Below are 21,636 nucleotides of genomic sequence, written 5' to 3'. Positions count from 1 at the left end.
ATTTCATTCAAAATCAATTCATACTACACACTAATCATTATTTCATCTTTCACAAAAGCAGAACATTTCATCTTGCCAACACTTATGAATAAAAAAGGAATAATCACAATGAGGGCAAATTATCTCTTATAATATACAAAAATTGATTATATTTCAGGACTAAAAAAAAAGAAAAAGAAAAAGAAACCTCAAACTAGACAAGTAAACCTCTTGAGATTCTTGTGTTGCATACGACACAAGTATGTATTGAAGAAAATTCAATGTTCATACATACAGGGTTTAAACTTAAAATCCCTTTCAGTATAAACTAAAAAACCTCAGAGAAAAGCACAGAAAAGAATTACAAACTAGCTGTGGGCAGAAGGGAATGTTCAGGCCAAGACCCGCATGATAACAGCAACATCAATACAAAAAAACAAACAAACAAAGAAACAAAACAAAACACAACTAACCCTCCCTCCACCCCATCCCCCCCCCAAAAAAAAACCAAACAAACAAACAAACAAACAAACCCACCTATGAGTGACAGGGATACAATCCTAGTCATTGATTTTTCTAATCGCAACGACTTACAAATAAACATTTGAAATCAAATTTCAATGCACACTGTAGTCATACAGCTGTTCAAATTTCATTGTACAAAATAGGTCAAAAAAATCCATGCCGTTTCTCCCATTCAATGACAAGGATGCAATATTGTTTTTCTTCCGTTGTTTTTTTTTTTTCAGCAAAAGATGTTCTCTCTGCATTCACACTTGCTGTCAAAGTACATACTGCAACATCAAATGAGGCAAGTAGCAATACATCTGCACAGTTCGATGTGATTGGGTATAAGTGAAGGTATTCAAGATGATGACATCATACTTCAAATAGTATCCATCACTTGATTACGACAGTGACTATCGCAGCCATTGAATCGCATACGGCAACTAAAAAATTGAAACAAAGAATAAATGTTGGCATTCATTTTTCAATTTTTTTGCACAATCTTTTATCTGCTTTACCTCCTTATCACACAAAACTGGGAAAGGTATGCAGGCAAGGGTCTTATGTGTAGGGCCCCTAAATGTACGAATTTAACCCCCCCCCCCAAAAAAAAAAAAACTCACATTACTATCAGACCTATAATACCACTGTCACTCTTCAAGACTAGTATACTAAAAAAAGGGGGCACAAATGTAATCTTGCACTGCTACTGTAGGCAACACAAAAGATGAATAAATGATCAAAAAGATGCATACATAAAAAGAAAAAAAAAACATGTATTTGAATGTATGAAATCTGATTTTCACAATATCTCTTGTCCTTGCCATGGAAGTGGGCAAACTAACATACAGTGTACAAGTGAAATAACTACCATAAAAATTTTTTTCATAGATTTGCGCACATGATCAATATTACACACTTGTTGAAAAATAACAGGCCACGAGAAACGTTATAGGGAAGTACAAGTATGAGGATATACTACCTCAGACCACCGGGTGTTCGAATCAAGGTCCATCCATTATCCGAGATGCCACATATCCTCTCGTCACCTCGAAACGAGGGCAGTCGTCATTAACTGGTCGCGCCGTTACAGTGCGGGGCTTCCCCGTTGCTTACGGCGTGCGAGCCCTCCAGCTCTACGACGGCGTCGACGTATTGCATGAGGGCCCGATCCATCCAGGACACCGTGTTGGCCCGCAGGAAACCCCCCTCAAAGAAACCCAGGTGGCCGCCATGCTTGGTGACGGCGTAGACAGCGCAGGGCGACCTCTGGCTGTACTCACGTGGCGAGTGGTTCTGGCTGACGGGAATGATGGCATCATCCCCCGAATTCAGCATTAGAAGAGGAATTTTGATCTGGGGAGGTGAAAAATATCAACATATGATATATTCAAATAATAAACTATACCACAAGACATCAAATGCTTTTTTTCTAGTGGTTATCGACACCTTTGCTAAAAGCCTAGTAGAAAGAATACCAGTAAGACTCTGTTGTTTGCAAGACCAGATGACAGAAGGGTCTAAAACTGGTATGTCCTCTGTCAAACAGATATCTTTGTCTGCATAATGCACACTCATAAAATTTCAAACACTTATTTTTACATATATGTGTACACCAAATGCAGTAACTTCATTATTCTACTATTCGTTTTTCTCACCATCAGCTCACTGCTGCTCCGTTGGTCCAATGACAAATTTATTCCTGCACGGTATTTTCTAGTATATTTATGAGAAAATGAAACCAGAGTGGTAATTCAATCTGCACTAACCTTGAATAAGTACTGACAGGAACTGCACTCCTTGTAAAATTCGGAGAGACTATTGTGACGAGCCATTTTCCTGAAAAGACAAGAGTACAAAAGATTAGATATCTATAGAGCTGTTAAATTAGTTTGTCCTATAAATGTGTAAGACCTGATGTGCAACACATAAAATAACTACAAATGTCGCTATGGCGACTGGTACGTCTCCGCCATAATGCATGATTCTCCTAATAGGTCTATGGTATGTCTTGACACTGTGTGCTGACAGTTTCACATAATTGGAAAAAATATTAAAATGACATGTTTGTCACAAATATGTTGAATGTTCACTTTCCTTGAACTAGGTTCAATTGGATGAATGACTATATTTTCTGAGAGCATGTATTTGGGGCTTTGAGGATTTTTACTTGACTTTTGACCATTTATATCAAGTTTATGTGTTTAGTAATTTTTAAAGTATGGAGAAAAAGTGTAATTTTAGTATTAAATACATGTAGCAAATTGTTTGCATTTCAAACTGGCCTTTGACCCTATGACCCTAAAATTTCCTAGAGAATCACTGTCAGGCAGAAAATGCATAAATATGTACTATATGTACTAAGTTTAATTATGATACCTTGAGCCACTTTTGAGATATGGAGGAAGTTAAGTGAAATTTAGCACTTTCACTTGACCTTTTGACATTTGACCTTTTGGGCAAAAAAACTACCCAGAGAATCTCATTTTGGTAATACATGCAAACACTAAATTTCAAGAAAAATCTTGGAGGTACTGCATAAACATGAGGGAAAAATTGAAATTTTGAGGAGTTGACTTTGACCTTTGACCCATGATCCCAAAATTCCCTAGATAACCACTGCCAGTCAGTACACTACATATATACACTAAGTTTCATGAAAATACCTTCAGGCATTGCACAGATATGGGGGAAATAGTGAAATCTTGAGCATTTATGACCTTGACCTTTGAGCATTGACCTTGAGCATGTGCGCCCACAAGTAGATAGGCACAACTTAACCCACTCATTCACATACATGCCGAGTTTCATTGGGATACCTCAACTGATTTTCTAGTTATGCCATCCACAAAATTGATTACGGATGGACGGACGGAAGGACGGACAGACGAAAGGACGGACAACCCGAAAACATAATACCTCTGGCGACACTTTGTGGCGGAGGCATAAAAACAAACAGACATATAATTGAGAAATGTCAGACAATTTCAGATTAAAGTGTAAGATTAGATTCACAATCATACCAGAGCATAGGACACCAGAAAGTTGGGAAGAATTTGGTTGAATAAAACATATACAATATAATATATGACAGACAAAGTGTTGACAGAGTTTGGGGTTTTATTAGCATGACGCATAAATGTGCAAAACTTAATAAATAACATTACCCCTAGATGCCAGAAAATTATTAATGAGATGTTTATCATGTGAGTAGGTTGTTATTGAAAGGATTCATGAGGCCTTCATACAATGTAGACAAACTGGAAAAACAGATGTATTAAAGTTATTGTTCTAAAATTCTGGTAAATGGCACTTTCAAATAAATCATTATTTTTTAACCACTGTTGTGTTCTCCTACATCTATCATTAAAAGTAATATATCATTGCTCACTCTACTGCTGTACTTGAAATGATTACCATTGTCTGGATGTCATCACTGCCACAATAGGAAGCTTTAGATTTTCACGACAAAGTCATTCACAGGAAAAAAAGCCTGTTCTGAGCATGCGCAAAATCACTTATCAAAATCAATCTATTTATAGCTCGCGTCATCTTAAAGGCAGCCGATCGCCATCCCTAATGGTACGTAAACTCCGAACGACCGAAGTTTGTGCATGCAATTGCGCAATGCTACCACTGAGACAAGTGTGTGTGTGTGTGCGTGTGTGTGTAAGCATCATACACAAACATTGTCACCGCGAGCTACGGTGATTGGAGGAGAGAGGCCAGAAGACGCTGCGGCGTGTGTGTGTGTGTGTGTGTGTGTGTGCGTGTACGCATCATACACAAATATTGTCACCGCGAGCTGCGGTGATTGGAGGAGAGAGGCCAGAAGACGCGTGGCTCTTTCGGCCTCTCTTCATGTGCATGCGCACTGAGAGTGTGCGTCCATTCGGAAGCTCTCGTGGCTCGCTTTGACCGCCATTTTGGGTTAGGAGATAAGCACAGGGAGCCCTCTTGTAGCCTACCGTACTTTCGCTGACCCATTGAGCCATCGCTATTCTCATTCGGGGGTCACTACATTTGATACAGAATGGGGGAGGCAGCGTGTTGCGTTCATCTCCGTGCCGCACAAACCACTCGCCACGACTGAGTGTCTTTAAGTTTTCACTACGTGATCTGGGCTAGTTTTATGTCCGCCCGATTCACGCCGGAGAGAGCTACTTGATGCACTGATCATATGGGGCACCATTTAATTTTTCATAGGTTGCGTCCTCATGTAATCTACAGCTTCTTTTCAACACGATGCAGGGAAAGAGGATGTCAAACGCATCTTTGTCTCAAACATCCAAGTCGCAAATCTAAAGCTCCCTAATGTCTATCACTTCCCAACTCATGTCATCTTTACCTCGTCAACTCCTCGTCCAAGTGTACTAGGCTGGTGGCCCCGAAGACCTTATCCACGTTGTAGCAGGGCGGGGTCTCTTCCCGCCCCTCCCAGTACAGCTTGGCACCCTCCCCAAACAGCATGTCGAAGTTGCGCCGCAGCTGCCGCAACATGTTCAGCGTCATCATGAAGTTGTAGAAGCGCCGCATGCTCTCCCACTCGTGCAGGACCTTGGAAGCTCTGACGAAACAAAGTTCAAGAGAAGAAGAAGAGGAGGAGGGAGCGAAGTAGGAGAATTAGGGGAGAAGAAGAAACAATGCTTATGAAAAATGATAGTGGAGGTGACATTGCTGATCATAATGATGTTTAAACAACTAAATCATGACACAATGACAACAGTTTTCATGACAAGTCACTGGACAAGACCAGACATAAACGGTGCACAACAAGAAAAATCACAACAGAAGCATTAGCAGCCATTAACTTTGTGACAATGTAACGCTGGAATTGATATGGTATATACCTGGTATATTTTGTGGTGTTTTTATTCTTGCGACTTTAGTAAGGCAAAAAGCATTCACCAGATCAACATCTCCCCAAAACATTGCCTCCTGCAACAAAGAAGTGCTACATATCATTACCAAAGTTAGATATCACTAGCTAATCTGTGAAATCTTATACTCATATATTTGTATGAAAATAGATGGCTGAAAAGCAAAACAGTGTGCACCAGGAGCAAATCACAACTAGAGTACCAGAAGCCATTGATTAGCTTTGTGACCTCGTTAATCTGACAGGAATGCAAACACCACCAAAAAAAAGAAACATCACACAACATTACTGAATCAGAAGCCACGAAGACTAACTTTGTGACGTCGTAACCCTGGCAGACGGAGATGCAACACATCAGGTCATCCTGCCGAGAGGGCTCCTCCCCAACGTACTTGACAACGATGTTGGCGCCCATGCTGAAGCCAAGGGCGACAAGCTTGCTGCTGGGGTGGTGTTCCCTGATGTAGTCTACCATGGCGGCGTACTCCCCCGTCTCACCTTGGCACGTATAAAATATTTGCTTGATTTCAGTTTCAGTGAAAGTGATCACATTTTTGTGTTTTTGTTGGTGCAGCTTGGTTCTGTATAACTGAAGCAATCTCCAAAATGATGTTCTTTTAAAGGGAAGCAGTCCTGAGATTTTCACTGTACTGATAATTAAGAAGAGTAAAAAATATAAACTTTCACCAATTTATACGCTTGGACATCAAAAATTGTCTCCGTACGCGATTTTTGAAAAATAATTCCTGCAAGCGATCGTGAAAGAGCCGGCAAAAAGATGCTACGTAGTGCATGCCCTACTCACCAAGTTGACAGTCGTGCCTCTAAAAACCAATTTAAGTGTTCAAATGATTAGTTGCAATTTTATCATATAATGTGAAAGTTTGTGGTTTTATTATTTCAAACAAAATATTTCAAGCTTAGATATATATAATTTACGAAAAATTAATATTGTAAACATAAATTTATATGTATTTTTAAACCAAATATACCATGAACTTGACATCAAATAGGCACGGTCGTTTTCTAGCTTCCGTCCGTGTTGCATACTTCATAGCGTAGAAACCACTCTCGCGCGCAAATCCTTACCATAAAAATACCAATGTATACATACACAGTATACACTCGACTCCGTCCAGTCGATTTTGGCATTCAAACCGAAGATAACCTGTGCATGAGAGAGTCGAATTCTTCAAAGAAAATATTGTTTGTATCTCAATATTTCTGTAAGTAGTCAGATAATCGCCTTTCCTCGAAAAAAAAAAATATGACGTGAGCCGGGAAGGGTAAACACAGGGGGCCGTAGGGATATGATTTCACTCCACTTTGCCGTGCATGTCCAGTCGGCACTGGCAGCAGCTAGCTCAGTGGCACTGTACTGCAGTCCAACCCCGGCTGCAGGCCCACGGTAAATTAAACATAGCTAGCCACTTTCCTTACCTCTCTACGCTTTTTTCCCTCGGTTCTCTTCGAAGTCGATGCTCGAGGTGTTTCTGTTTTATAACTCATGTGAGCAAATGGTCAGGATTGCATCTGGTTTCAGGAGTTTTCTCGGTTTATAACCGAGGGCCACAGCCTGCCGGTCCACGTAGAAACATCGCTTCACAAATTGTCCACGCACAGGTAGGTCACAACACGATTTCGAGATTTTGTAGGCCCTAAGTTTCTTATGTTCGGCATCGTTGTACCGATATTTCCCAGCCATACAGCTCACCTTTCTTGATACTTTTGTTGGTCTGGGACGGAAAAAAGGATTTTCCTGGGAAATTTTCTGCACGATTCGAGCAAAACTACTGATGTAAGATAGCCTGACCAGACGACGCTGAATGCGGTCGCCCCTGTAGTGTACTAGCAGGCCTGTGTAGAATCGTTTCTACCTACAAATATGTACACTCTGTACGTACTATAGAACATGCATGAGCGGCGACAGGTAGGGCTGCAGCTGCGCTTGAGACTGGAAAAGTGCGAAGGGCAAACCGCGTACGGTGTGCGTACGCGTATCTACCGTAGATCTATCATCTACTGTAGTTGTACCGTCCACACGTGCGAATATAATACACAATACATACACACACACACACACAACGTAGAAACAATGTCAAATACTAGTCGGAGTAGCCACCGACGTCTTCATGCATCCGGGTAAACTAGGAAGCGTACGGATAACGAGCAGAACACGGCTGGGAAGAGTTGTGCATCGACGACGTATGACTCTCCGCCAAGACTTGCTCATTAGCATATTCACCATGCAGAGTCACACTTTTTCAACCAAAATGTACGAGCTTATTTGGTGATTTTAAAGTTTGTTTTTGGTGAAAGTAGTTCATTGGAGGTACCAACAACAACATATTTTTTTTAAATTTCGTGAGGACTGTGTCCCTTTAAGAAATCTATATAAGCTAATACAGTAGGACCTCAATTATCCGGCCATCGATTATCTAGATTCTCTGTTATCCAGATGTCGACAGGCTGACATTTTTTCTTTTATGCTTTCATATATTTTCAGTGCCAAATCTCACTCAGAACAAACACATGTTCAAACATTATCGTGCAGACGCACGACGGGACATATTTAAATCATCACAGCGAACTGTAACTTTTAAGTCAGTTTATGGAGAATATGTCAATGACTGGTGCCGCGCTTGTCACTGGCACTGAGTGCACAGCAGTGGTTATAGTACAATGCAGTGGCGGTATTCGACGAGTCGCAATATCGATGTCACTGTCTTTCAATATCAATCAAACAAACAATACATGAAGGGACATGAAGGGGGTATTTTACTTAATTAATATTTCATTTTATTTCCGTATCATATGAAGTATGAAACATAACAATGTCATGCAGATATTAGTAAATTGGTATAATTTAACATATTATACCCTCAGCATGACATGCTAAAAAGTGCTGTATTTTGAGCATATCTCTCTTATCCGGCCACATCGAATAGCACGAGGCCTGGGCTGGAGACGTGGCTGGATAATTGAGGTCCTGCTGTACATAATAAAACCACACATTACAACCTGGTGGCTCATCAGTGAAAACTTTTATTATTCAGTGTGTCTGATGCTGGGTATGCAATAATATAAACTTATGTTGGATAGGTAACAAAAAAATGCTATGGGTCATCATTTAGTTCATCCTTGCATTATTCTTTTTACTACTGCTGCCACTATGACTGCTACTACTTCTACTACTTCCACTACTACTACTACTGCTGCTTGACTACTACTACTACTACTACTACAACCGGAAAACATAATGCCTATGGCAGCACTTCATGGCGGAGGCATAAAAAAAAACACACACACAACATCCAAAAAGCAAGACCACTAAAACAAGTAATGGCAAAAAAACCCCCAAAAACGCCTTTTTCCCCTTACCATAGGTGAATATCCTCGGGGAGGTCAGGGGTACTTCTGGCAGGGCACCAAGGTGGTTGAGGACGGCTACACGGAAGCCATGAGACATGGAGTGCTGGATGAAGGTTCGGACATAGGCCTTCTCTGAGTGGTTGGCTATGCCCGGACACACACAGAGGGTGATATCGGCTACAGGATGGGGGAAAAAAAAAGAGAGATGGTTTTGATGATGCACTTCTACCCTACAAATCATAGTTACTAAATGTCATTTTAGGTCATACATGTTCCGTAAATTTGGACAAATTATTCAATGTGTATGAGTTAAATACTGTGGTATATGACAGTAACTTCATGCTTTTGTTCAAAGTTAAGTTTTGTTTCACGGGCCTAATTTAGTGATCACATAAAGGACAGACAAAGATGAGCACAGATAGACAGACAGACAGACAAATACAAAGACACATAGAGGTACAATGTACAGTGTATACAAATATAAAGATACACAGATGGACAGACAGACATTGAATTATATAAACAATACAAGACACACATGGATGGAGTGCATGCGTAAAGTAAATCCATTTGGCATAATACAGAGATGCCAACCCTGTAAAAGCATTGCAGTGTTCTTAGAACAGGATAGGACATATTTCTTTGGTGGGAAAACATTATTTTTACCTTTCCTCCAAAAGACATATGTTGTAAAACAATTTTGGAAAAACAGTATTTTTTGTGAAACCTGCAATATTTTTGGTTAAAAAAAAAAACAGTACAAAATATTGCAAACTAAAATAAATGTTGGCATCTCTGCATGTAATGAGAACAAATTCACATAAAACACACAATATGAACATATGAACTAAAGGTAGACTTGTACAATTGTAAGTACAAAATACCCCCCCCCCCCCCCCGCCCAAAAAAAAAAAAAAAAAAAGAAAGAAAGAAAGAAAGAAAGAAAGAAAGAGAAGAAGTCACATAAAATTTTACCTGCCTTTCCATGAAAATTCAGTTAAGCTTAGATTCATGCAGTGATACCAACCACATCACAAGTTATATGCTCTTCTCTTCTCACTTCATCTTTCCTTCTCTTTCTCTCCCTCTCTCAAAAGTGCAAAACAAGGAAAAACAAAAACAAAAACATGGCTACCACAGTGGCCCTCCTACCAACCAGATCCTGGACATACATGTACCACTACAACTGATAGGAACAAGGTGCTTTTAATACCTGCTTGAGGGTGGGATGCTGTTGGTTCAAAGAGGTCAAAGGTGACAGTGGCTCCATCTGGGCGTGGCAGGCGGATGCGGGTACCAGCAGGGCGGGGTGCATTGAACCGCCCCAGCTTGGCATAGATGAAGCTCTGGATGTGAGCATTGTGACCCCATAGTCGGTTAGGCACATACCTGGATTGTATGATTATGAACAGGACTCATGAGTTTGAGTCTTATTCATGAGATTCATCAAAGTGTGATGCTATAATACCAGTGCACATTCTTTACCTTCACCGCCAAGGAGTTTAAAGTTTCTGTCCATCTTTGTGCATTTGTTTGCTGGCAATATCACTTCAACAGTTATGGTCGGATTTTGTTAAAATTTCCAGGATAGACCAGTTGTAGTAATGGGAACAGTTCAATAGGTTTTTGAACGTCATCAGGATCCAGGATGCATGCACAGTTCTCTGGCATTATTGACCCTATGGCCCTAGTGGAAGTTTGCACTCTCTGAGTGCTTCTTATTTACAAGTGATTTCAGGATATCATAAGGCTATCACCTCATCCTGTTCCTCCTCGCTGTTTCGGCACAGGAATGGTTTATTAGCAGTACAATTTACTGACCCCTTGCAGGATGTACTGAGAACAAAGTCATGAGGTTTGTGTAGTAATGCTTTATGGAATAATGCTCTGTCAATATGCAAAATAGTTGTGAAATATCCAAAAGACATTATACAAAGGTATAAAACTCATACAAAAATACAAGGTGAAGTACTATTGTACAATGCACTTCAGTATCAGACTTATGGGGTGTTGCAAGAAAGTTGCAATCGATTGCAAGTTGCAACTGATTGTTACTGGCCAATCAAAATCATTGCTGCATGCATGTCTTCTTAAAAGGGCAGACCCTGAGCCAATCAGCATGGTTGTTTCAAAATTAGCAATTATTTGCAATTGATTGCAACCTTCTTGCAACACCCCATTAAATTCAGAGCTTTGGCTGAGCAACTGTTTAACTCTGCTGAGCATCTTTTTTCATTTTCCTTCCAATGCACACTTATATTGACCTTTAAACTAAAGGAGCAGAGTCAACCATATTAATGTGTACATGGCACATCATCCCAATATGACTTGATACTTTTGATAGAATGTATCTAGTCTATGTATATCGGTGTGTGTTCATCATGGCATGATGCTCAATTTGCCATAGCATGAGGAACAACTCATAAATACAAAAACTGTACATACTCTATACGTGAGGGTAATGTTAATTTTAGGTGAGAACTTTGAACATAATGCATATCATACATGTATTCAAATTTTTAAGTAGTTCAATCAATAGTTGCTTGAGTGCAATATAAATTTCCTCGACTGCCAAATACGTACAGAGTGTAGAATACATGTGCATGCTATGTCATGTACATTGTACTATGTATTGTTGTCGCACTTTTGGAAACAGGGCACTATTAAAGTTTATGTAGCCCCAAACATTTCCGTTTAAATGACTGTCTCCAGCAAGACACTCCTTATTTGACTTCTAGATTAAGTGAGCCTAATTAAACAAACCCAGTCTGACACAGCAATTAAGGTATGTTAATTGCACGTTCCCTTTCAACGACCAGAGTAACCTTCCGTGTTACAATGAACCAGGAAAATTGATGCACCAATGTTGAGTGTCGAATACAACAGATTATTGCAATACATTTGTACATGTGTACACTTACATAACATGTACTGGTATGCCAAAATTGCATATTGATAGAAATGGCTGAAACATGCAAATATTTTCTGCACTTCATAATGATCTTTTTTCCATGCATTTCTCATGAATCAAAATCATCAAAATTTTTTTTATAACATAAAGTTTGATTTAAATCAATACATGTTTGTTCAAGGGTTCTAAAACATGCCAAGAAACTGGTACTTGAAAAATTCCCTTTGTTTACAAAATTGATCCGATTATAGTAACATGGATTGAGTGAATGCAGAAGTATTAGAACACATGAGCAAAAATTGGACACTCCTTTCAAAAGTAATGAACTTTTATTAAAGTTTCAGCATTGCTATCCCTGGATTAGAAGACTACAACAGTTCAAGATCATAGAGGACGACAATATACCCATAGACAAAAATAAAGAGAATCCCTCTAAATTTATTTTTTCATAAAAAGGAAACATTCCCTTGACTTTCTACCAATTCTACCAATAAGCAAACCATTATTCCCCCTACTTTGCACATAGAATATACTTGTACAGCTGTATATCTCCACATAACATGCATCTATTTCTGCTGTTGCAATGGATTATTTCATTTATAAAGTCACGCTGCATATAATGAGCCATTACCAATTATGAGTTATTTGTTTTAAAAGGCTACTTTATTCTACATAGTAAGCACGCACGACACCATGACTGATGATGCAGGACATGATAAAGTGCAGCTGTGAGGTCATATGGTACATGTATGAAATATGACTGCCATGAAATACGTATATGACTATTCAGCAAAATTCATTATAATAAACCCTTCATAACACAAAGCATGCATACAGAGCTCTGTATGATTTGTTACAAGGCTAAACTTCCCAAATGAAACTTTCCCTTTTCAATAGGCAGTGTCAAGTTGTTGTTGCTGGTATTGCTGGATTGGTGATGACATATATTAAAGGACAAGTTCACCTTCATAAACATAAGGATTGAGAAAATGCAACATTATTAGTAGAACACATCAGTGAAAGTTTGAGGAAAATTGGACAATCGATGCAAAAGTTATGAATTTTTTAAATTTTTGTGTTGGAACCGCTGGATGAGGAGACTACTACAGCTTGTGAGTCATATGCGTACAACAGTATAAAGAAAATATAAAAGAAAATTCAACATATTTTCACTTTTTTCGCATAATAAAAGAGCAATTGACTTGCCTCTTTCTAAAGGCAGGGGGAATAATATTACCCATAACATTTATCGGTAACGAGTCAGGGGAATGTGTACTTTTTTCAAAAGATGGAATTTTGTGAAATTCTCTTTATATTTTCCTTATATTGTTGTACGCATGTGACATCTAAGTTATTCATACACTGCAGTAGTCTTCTCATCCAGCGGGTACTGCAAAAAAACTTCAAAAATTCACAACTTTTGAACGGATTGTCTGATTTTCCTCAAACTTTCAATGATGTGTTTTACTAATATTGCTACATTCTCTCAATCCTTATGTTTATGAAGGTGAACTTGTCCTTTAATACAGGTATATTGCATTTTAATACATAACACTGCACCAAAGGTGTTTTCACTCAAAGCAAAATGTAAATGGAATAAACTTACTTGATTAAAACACTTAACAAAACAAAACAAAATTACATATAGTTGTGTAACATAACAACATACAGTTCCTGTCACAATCTATATCAAGGGCAGCATTAGGGCCTACTAATCTTACTTAGCAGTAAATGATATACACACGTAGATTAGCTACTCTAGGTACATTTTTTGGAGCAAACACTTATAGTTAAAGGCGCCTCATGTGCAATCTTCACAACATCTTTATAGTAGGCCTATACTCTAGGCCTATATATTTAAATGGATAAGCGTAAGTTAATAACAAAACTCATTGGCGAGAGTCATTGCGCATGCAGTATATTATGCATGTATATCCATGATACCAGGTGTAGTGTGTACACGTGTAATACATTCAAATTCGCAAACTCAGGACACAAAATGTACAAGTAGATTTACGTATGCATTTGACAAAAAAAGTCCACTTAGTAGTTATCATGTAACATTCAGTGTGTGATATCATAAACACAATCACTCAAAAAAAAAATTCAATCTAGTTGAAAGCATATTTGTATACAAGCTGAAAACATTTCTCATCCGCAATCTTTTTTTTGTATATGATATTTAATACACCAGCTGCTTTCACATGTAATTAATTCTGACACCATGAATTTACAAAACTACTAATACAACAAGAAAAGAAATATGAAAGGAAAGGGTTGGTTGCACAGGAAGGAAATAAATCCTTATAACACTGCACATGAATCTAGTTTAAAAGAAACAAACTACATGTACAAGACTACATGTACATTACTTTCGAATGATGGATGGAAGGGAAGTAGCATTTGGTAATTAACTGTGAGAACTTAATTCTTCTCGGTGCTTCCAGTGGCGAGTGTGGCTAGGAAGATAGTTAATGTTGAGGGTTGGGCTGCTGCACACGGCTGATCCTGATTCTTACGTAGTCAATAGAGTGCTAGGGTATACATCCAAGCAACAGTATAACGTAAATACAGCTTTTGTGTAGCTCTGTCCTTCCCACAAAGTGTCACTGTCCACAAGGTGGGCGAGGCCAGAGAAGGAGATAATGATGATGATTAAAAGCCATGACTAGAGCTGGTGGTGGTTTGTTTCTTCTATTTTACTTTTTGTCCAGTCTTTGTACATTGTGCATGGACCACAAGTCCTGTGGTATGGGGGCTGTATTGTATGTCATGACAGTAAGGGAAAAATGTGTAGTCTTACACACATTTTGTGCTGGTGTAGATGAAGAAGAGGGAGAATGAGCTGAATCTGGGACACATTTATGTTTTATGTGCATCTAATTGTGCAAAATTTGTACCCATACCAGGGAGGCTATTTCATATTCATGTCAGGATATGAATAGATGTTTGATTTTCGAGGAAGCCTCCTGAACAATCACAGAGACTTGGCAGCTCTGTAAATCATGTCCCACTCCCAAAAAGGAGGGAGGGGTACTGCCAGAAGGGTGGATGAGGGGAGAGAATGGAGGATGGGTGTAAGTGTGCACCCCTTTACTCACGGTTTGGTGAGGATGGAACAGAGCGAGAGAAGGCTGTGGTTGTATTGGGTGTCCTTGAAGTGTAACGTGGGCGCGGCTGGCTGGTCCAGAAGGTTCAGCACCCTGATGGCGAAGTAGATGACAAGAAGGATGATGGCCGCAATGACAAACAGCCCCATGATGTCTGGCAGTGTGGGCGACACTGTGTGTATGTGTCGGCACTGTGGGGGGGGGGGGGGGGGGCAATGGAAAGGAACACTGAAAAATAAATAAATGTAAGTATTACAAACCACACACACACACACACACACACACACAAATAGAAACATTAAGATGCACTTCCCAAATACCAGCATGATTGTTCATGGAAATTATGACAATACTCTAACATTCTGTATGGTGGTGGCCACAAACAGAGTACACAATAATTGATGGAAATATAGAAGTAATAGATTTGAATGAAAAAGAAAACAAGCACATTCATGAAATCTGAATTCAATTCAATATCAAACATGTGAGAATAGTGGATATACAATCTATATATAGTAGAACTACATCCACTACAGGTGAAGGCATTTCTTTTTTTATTTGCATACTTGGTTGTTTTTTTTAATAGCATTTGTTTTTGTGTTTGCTTCTTGTCATTCCTTTGTGTGCATATGTTGGTCATTTGTTTGTTTGTTGGTTTGGTTGTTGTTGCTGTTTTTGGTTGTTTTGTTTTGTTTTGTTTTTTTTTTGGGGGGGGGGGGGGGAGGGGCAAAACAGAACAACTCCGAAGACTGGAGTAGGGAAGGGTTAGTAGGGCTGGTTAAATTCAAAGAACCAAAGTATGTAGACGGCACTTGCGTACAGGATAAATGCCGTTCTTTGACAGACACTGTGCATGTGATATATGCCAGCATACAGTACACATCACATTACAGATACCTGGTACATGTACAATGTTTACAAGTCAGTTCCTGTTACTCTGTAGGATCATGCATAGTTGTGTCGGAATATAGACTGTGCCCTGTCCTTGGTGGTTGGCGTCTGACAAGACTCAATCAAATTAATCATCACCTACATGCAATCATGACTCACAAAGAACTAGCCTACAGATCAGCACCTCCCCTCAGTCAGAGCGGACTAGCAAATGTCAGCTACACAAAGTCCTCAGCAATCACATTCTTGTCCCTGGAAGTTACAGCACACTACCAGTGTGAATAGCAGCGTACAAACAAAACAAACTCCCACTTACTCATGAATGTCCTGGTACTTTAAAGGCATTATTGACCATTTGCAGATAAAACAAAACCCAGCTTCAGTGCTTCAAAATACTTTAGTTCTAACATGTGAGTTAGAAATAACCAATGTAAAACTGTAAATCAATCAATGTTAAGTATTGTTAAATATACAAAATGTGAACAATAGTTATAATAAAAATGGTTTCTTTCTCATAAACCATCTACGTTATGATTAATTGAGAAAAAGACTGATATCTCCTTACGTTTTAAGCTTTATTGCGAAATTCTTAATGGTAGGATGTTTCGTGATACAACTGACCTACACATTTGCATCAAATGTGATAACTCGGATATTTTTAAAATCACTGCTCCCAATGGTAAACAGTAGGATGGACTGAGTTTGCTACAACAAACATTTTCCATCTAGACACCTGCCAGAGTATACTTGGTACTCGTCCTCAATGAATTACATGTACAACTGTACTTACAGTTTTGTATTCCATTACAACCAAAAACAACCGAAACACACCTGTTGTTCAATCCCACGCCATAAAGAATAATTGAAAAATACAATCACACACACATGTTATATAGTATATAACAAGTAGACATTTGATCACACACTAACGTCATGGACACTGTCCAAAGTTCTAAGAAAACATTTCATATTACTAATTTCCTGGATTTCCTGGCATTTAAGGAATTTTTTCCTAATTACATCTCTGCCTAATGCTATACAAATAATGAATGCTAATGAAGAAAGTGTTGTTCTACATTATTGCTTGAGCTTTAGGGTAATTAGCCATTTTGGATGAGGTATGAATTTGTTTTTTACATATATAGAAAAAAGTTTTGATGTTCATCATACATCCAAATCATTTCAAAATATTGATTTTCAATTCAGAGAGTCGACTTCTAAAGATCGGCAGAATGGTAGTCACTTCTATAACCAAATTAAATGTAAAGTGAGCAAGTTATGGAACTTTGAAGATTCATTCGTCCTAGCCAAATAGCAATATTGGTTGCAACCAATTATGAAATATGCATATTAGTGGAGATGTTGATGTTGTTTTACAAAGAAACAGCAAAGAGAAAAAGATGGGACCCTATCAAAAAGAAAGAAAAAAATTGTCCCAGACAATACAGACGTAAAATCAGACCATATTGAATCTTCAGCAAATCAAACAGAGATGTCAACTCAAAACTCTCTCTTTCATTTGTGCACAAAAGCATAGAGATGCGTTCTGTTCATGTCAAAATGACCCCCCCCCCCCCCCCATACACACACACATACATACACACACTACAATACAGTCAACTTACCCTGGTCCAATCTATGTCCAGTGTCACCATATGGTCCTATGGACCCAGAGCCCTTTCTCATAAATGTTTCACTGTCTGTATTTGAATAATTAAACCTGTGAGTTTCAGACGTAGAAAACCCAACGAGCAGCTTCTTGAAACCTACACTAACATGTGCAACCACCTCACAGAGCCATGCTACATACACACGGTGTATCATAAAAACTAAAAAAAAAAACCAAAACTCTAATTAAAGGTAAATTTAGGTAACACAGACTATCACTGCTCCAGTCTGGACTTTTGCTATATAAAGTAATGTGAAAGATTAAATATTTCTCTTTGTTTCTGACATGTCAAAAAAGGAAATCAAGTGGAGATTTGTATGCAGGTCAGCAGATCATTTCCAATATAATGTATTCAAATTTCATGCAAGCTTTGCCCATGGAAGATTACCTTTAAAACTACCACACAGCTTGCTGATGACTGCAAAGTTAATTCTAGCTTTAATACCTGGTAATAAGAAACTTAATATGTTTTCCTGGTAATAAGGAACTTGATATGCTTTCAAAATTCCTGGTAATAAGAAACTTAATAAGCTGGTTCATATTTCTACTTTGATCATGAAAAGACAAGGTCATATGTACTATCAAATATATTTGTTTTAAATAAGCTGAGATGGGCATTTGCAATGAAACAATTACCTTGGGGCAATCCTGAGATCCTTTTAAATGGTACTTGCCAGCACATGCCACCAGGCAGCAAGAACATGTTCATTAAAGTCTATTACATGTATGTAATGTGGCAATAAAGTCTGTTGATGCATTCAAAGTAAAGCAATCGAAAATGGATGCTTCCCCAGGAGTACACTGACAGACCATTCTTGCCATCCTGGTCTACTGTTACAACTGTATTTTGTTTGAACATATTGTTTGTTTTAACATGACTTTGAACATAAATTTGGGCAAGCTTATGTACATGTATTACATGTACAATATGTCTCTCTGAAAATGAGTGGAGTGCACAACTGGATAAGAAAATGAAAGGCCATTTGTACAAATATGCACATTATGCTAATTACTAGTTATTGGAAAGTGCAGGTGGATCTTTTCTAACTTGGATGTAGGAGAAGAAACACCATGAATTGTAACATACATGTATACACTGTATTTGCATTACAGCGATGGTCTACTGGAAATTCAAAACCACAACATCATCGCAATCTGATTTGCATATTACTACCCTGTATGCCTGCTTTCTAGCTGCAAGCTCTACAATATTGATACGGAGCACTGTTTTGAATGAAATGAAAACAAATAGGTGAAACCTTCAAATATCATGTATTTCTTAATTTGAGTCCAACTTTAATAAAACACTTGCCATTTTCTTCTTTGACTTTATTCCACCGGCCAACCTACACATGGGTGTATGTACTGTAGTTTACACTTTCAGTCCCATTATTCTTTGTTTTTCAAAGTTCTGCAAACGAATCCTTTTATCATTCCTACAGATCACATCATTTATCACAAACAGTGTACCGGTATAAATTTATGTGTGTGCACAGTATACCGGTATTTAATGTGGCTCCTATGGAAAGAGAAAAATGCTTCTTTAGCGCAGGTCACTGGAGCTGTATGAATAACAGAATTATGAACTTACACTACAGTAAATAATGGTACAGTAAAGCAAAGAAATAATTCAGTGGATTATACATGAATGAGCGAATAAATGAATAAATACACACATACAGAACAAACATTATAATGAAACACAGAGTTTTGTCTTTACATTTACAATTGTACATACATGTCTTGTATGTATGTGCAGTGTTGAATGCTGCTTTGGTCTGTCACATCTTCAGTGTAGTTTGTACCTTGTCTATGAGTAAAGCTTGGCTTGGTGAGACAGCAATGCATTCAGCGCTCCCTCTCTCCAGGACAGTATCAACCAAAGGAGCTCTCTCAAGACTCTACTTCTTGCAGGTGTTAATAAAATTTATTTACATTTATCTCATCTACAGTTTTGTATATTCTGCATATTTAATGACAGAACGTTTTGGCAGGGACCTTGTCATATATTGTCAATTCTGATTGAAATGTTGCATGGTACTGAGGTGTTAGCCATATATAAAGATCTGTTTTATTAACATTATCAACCATAACATATAAGTCACTGCCTAACAAAAAAAAAAAAAAAATCCTGTGTTTTTTAATATGATAATACACAGTACTTATCATGTAGTAATACTGTACAATAATGGTAATAATAACAATGGAAATAATACTACTAATAATCACAATGTTGATCATAACAAAACTAATATCTAATTATAAAATCATCCTTCTTACTGCCATTACCATCAACATTATTATCATCATATGGGTATACATACATATCATGGGTCTACGTACATTTGTACTGTAAGCATCTTCGACTTCAGCTTGATAAGAATCTGTTTTATTTAAACACTAGAGATTTGCTGCACGGTGGCTTGGCAACTGTTTGATTTCCAAACAGGGTTCAGTCAGCAAAACTGGAAGATAATCTTTAGCATTTCATTCAGACACAGTCACAGAGTTTTTGTGTTTTAATCATGTTATCTAATCAGTATGAACGCTTCTATATAAATGAAAAAAACTAACAAACTAGCATAATACTATCAAAAAGTAACACATACCGGCTTACATATAAGTGTACTTAACAATGCTCAAATCATTGTTTCAATCACCATATTCAACCAACAGTACTCTATATTTTACACATTGCCTAAATTTGACACCTTTTTGTTTTTGTTTTTTGTTTGGTAACATAATTTATTCTTTCTGATACTTCTAAATATTCGTACTCCTACAATTTATGAGTCCTATTAAATGCTAACGTGTACACATTGCAGTTCTCCTGGGTTAGGGTTAGGCCTTTAGGGTTTGTTGCGGCATAAAGTATATGTACAAGTTTGAGTCTATAACATATAGTCACAAGACTATTATGCTATGACTATGTATGAGAGTGCTGGTGGAGTACAAAACTGCATATGCACCATTCTTTTTGCCTTCTGACATAGATCTATTGTAAATTTAAAGATACCACAGTCTGTTCAACGGTTGATGACAAAGTCTTCAGATCTTGAACGATACTTAGCATGTCATAGGCTTAACGTTTTATAGTCCCGCATGCTTTTTAACTATATATTTATAAGTAGGCCACATAGGGCCTAGTATAAAGAGTTAAGACATACAATGTATATCGACATAGAATCTAAAAAAAAAAAGAAAAAAAAAAGAAGGTGAAACACAAAACAGACACAATTTATCACACATGGGACCATGAACACACACAGACACATCCAAGATCATTGTATGACATCTTTGTGGCGAATGTTACAGTGTGCCCTGCGACTCCGGGTGGCATCGATCTTGGAAATTTAAGATGAATAAAGTCGGTATGCGGTGAATACGATGGGTTTACTTTGGTATAGAATCTCAAAGGAACAAAGATGTTTTCATTCTTACCACGTTCTCAATAGCCCGGTGATACAGACGACCTCCAGAATAGCTCACACACAGTCTAGTCACCCCATCCAGCGGAATGTGATGATCATGCGTAGCCAGCCTTTACCGTCCAATAAATGTCCTAGGGCTAGGAACCAGGGCATAATGGACTGCTTGGAGGGGGAAAAAGAAGGAAAAAGGAAGGGGGAAAGAGGGGAAGAAGGGGGAAGGGAGGGGGGAGAAAAAAAACCACGGATTTCTACAAAATATACTGAAAAATACTTGGTTTTCTGTATATAATCATTCAATTTTGGGACCTTTGACCTTTATAATAGTCAGGTCAACTTGATACTTACAAATACTGACTAGACTTGCACCCTAGAGTGAGAAAAATGGCAACATATTTCAGGATCCTACTTCAAAGCTTTTAAATCTTAACCTTATTTTACTGCATCTTCCACGCAAAAAACAAGTTTTTGTAGATAACAGATGAACATCCACTCACACGTAACTCATGACAATTCAGACAAACACCAAGCCATGTATCGTCCTCGCCCACATAAATATTACACTCTGTCATTAAAATGTTTTTTAAGTGTATTAGTTCTAGAGTTTTACTTCTGACCTTTTACATTGTTCAATTTAACCAAGTACTTGACAGGCATATATCTTTAGCAGATGTACCCATGTTTGAGTTTTGCGGACATAGCTCGAAGTTGTGGAAATTCGTTATTGAGAGCAAACAATATATAACGCTAAATCGGAGAAAGTTCATAGACCATCTGACCTTTGACCTAGTTCCTAGAATATTTACCAATATTCAAACTTGAGCAGAATCTTCAGGTGATATGCATGTGGTGTTAATGTGTGGCTATCGTAGCTCTCAATGTGGAAAGTT

The 21,636-nt window shown here is 38.1% G+C and overlaps 1 protein-coding gene across 1 annotated transcript; it reads right to left on the bottom strand.

Annotated features, from left to right (window-relative positions):
• Nucleotides 1-1,067: 1,067 nt before the first annotated feature.
• Nucleotides 1,068-20,785, bottom strand: LOC139731759 (monoacylglycerol lipase ABHD2-like). The gene is made up of 8 exons (XM_071642639.1): nt 20,760-20,785; nt 14,750-14,949; nt 9,951-10,126; nt 8,747-8,914; nt 5,680-5,863; nt 4,835-5,053; nt 2,256-2,325; nt 1,068-1,842 (listed from the first exon to the last, which is right to left on the bottom strand). The coding sequence occupies exons 2-8, from the start codon at nt 14,905-14,907 to the stop codon at nt 1,558-1,560; spliced, it is 1,260 nt and encodes a 419-aa protein (XP_071498740.1). The 5' UTR covers nt 14,908-14,949; nt 20,760-20,785; the 3' UTR covers nt 1,068-1,557.
• Nucleotides 20,786-21,636: the final 851 nt, after the last annotated feature.

Source organism: Diadema antillarum, unplaced genomic scaffold (assembly GCF_040938485.1).
Source record: "Diadema antillarum isolate AM-2024a unplaced genomic scaffold, OU_Dant_1.0 seq00000384_RagTag, whole genome shotgun sequence".
In the NCBI taxonomy this organism is placed as follows: domain Eukaryota; kingdom Metazoa; phylum Echinodermata; class Echinoidea; order Diadematoida; family Diadematidae; genus Diadema; species Diadema antillarum.
The sequence above is the reverse complement of the archived record's forward strand: the minus strand, read 5'-3'. Positions and strand labels throughout refer to the sequence as shown.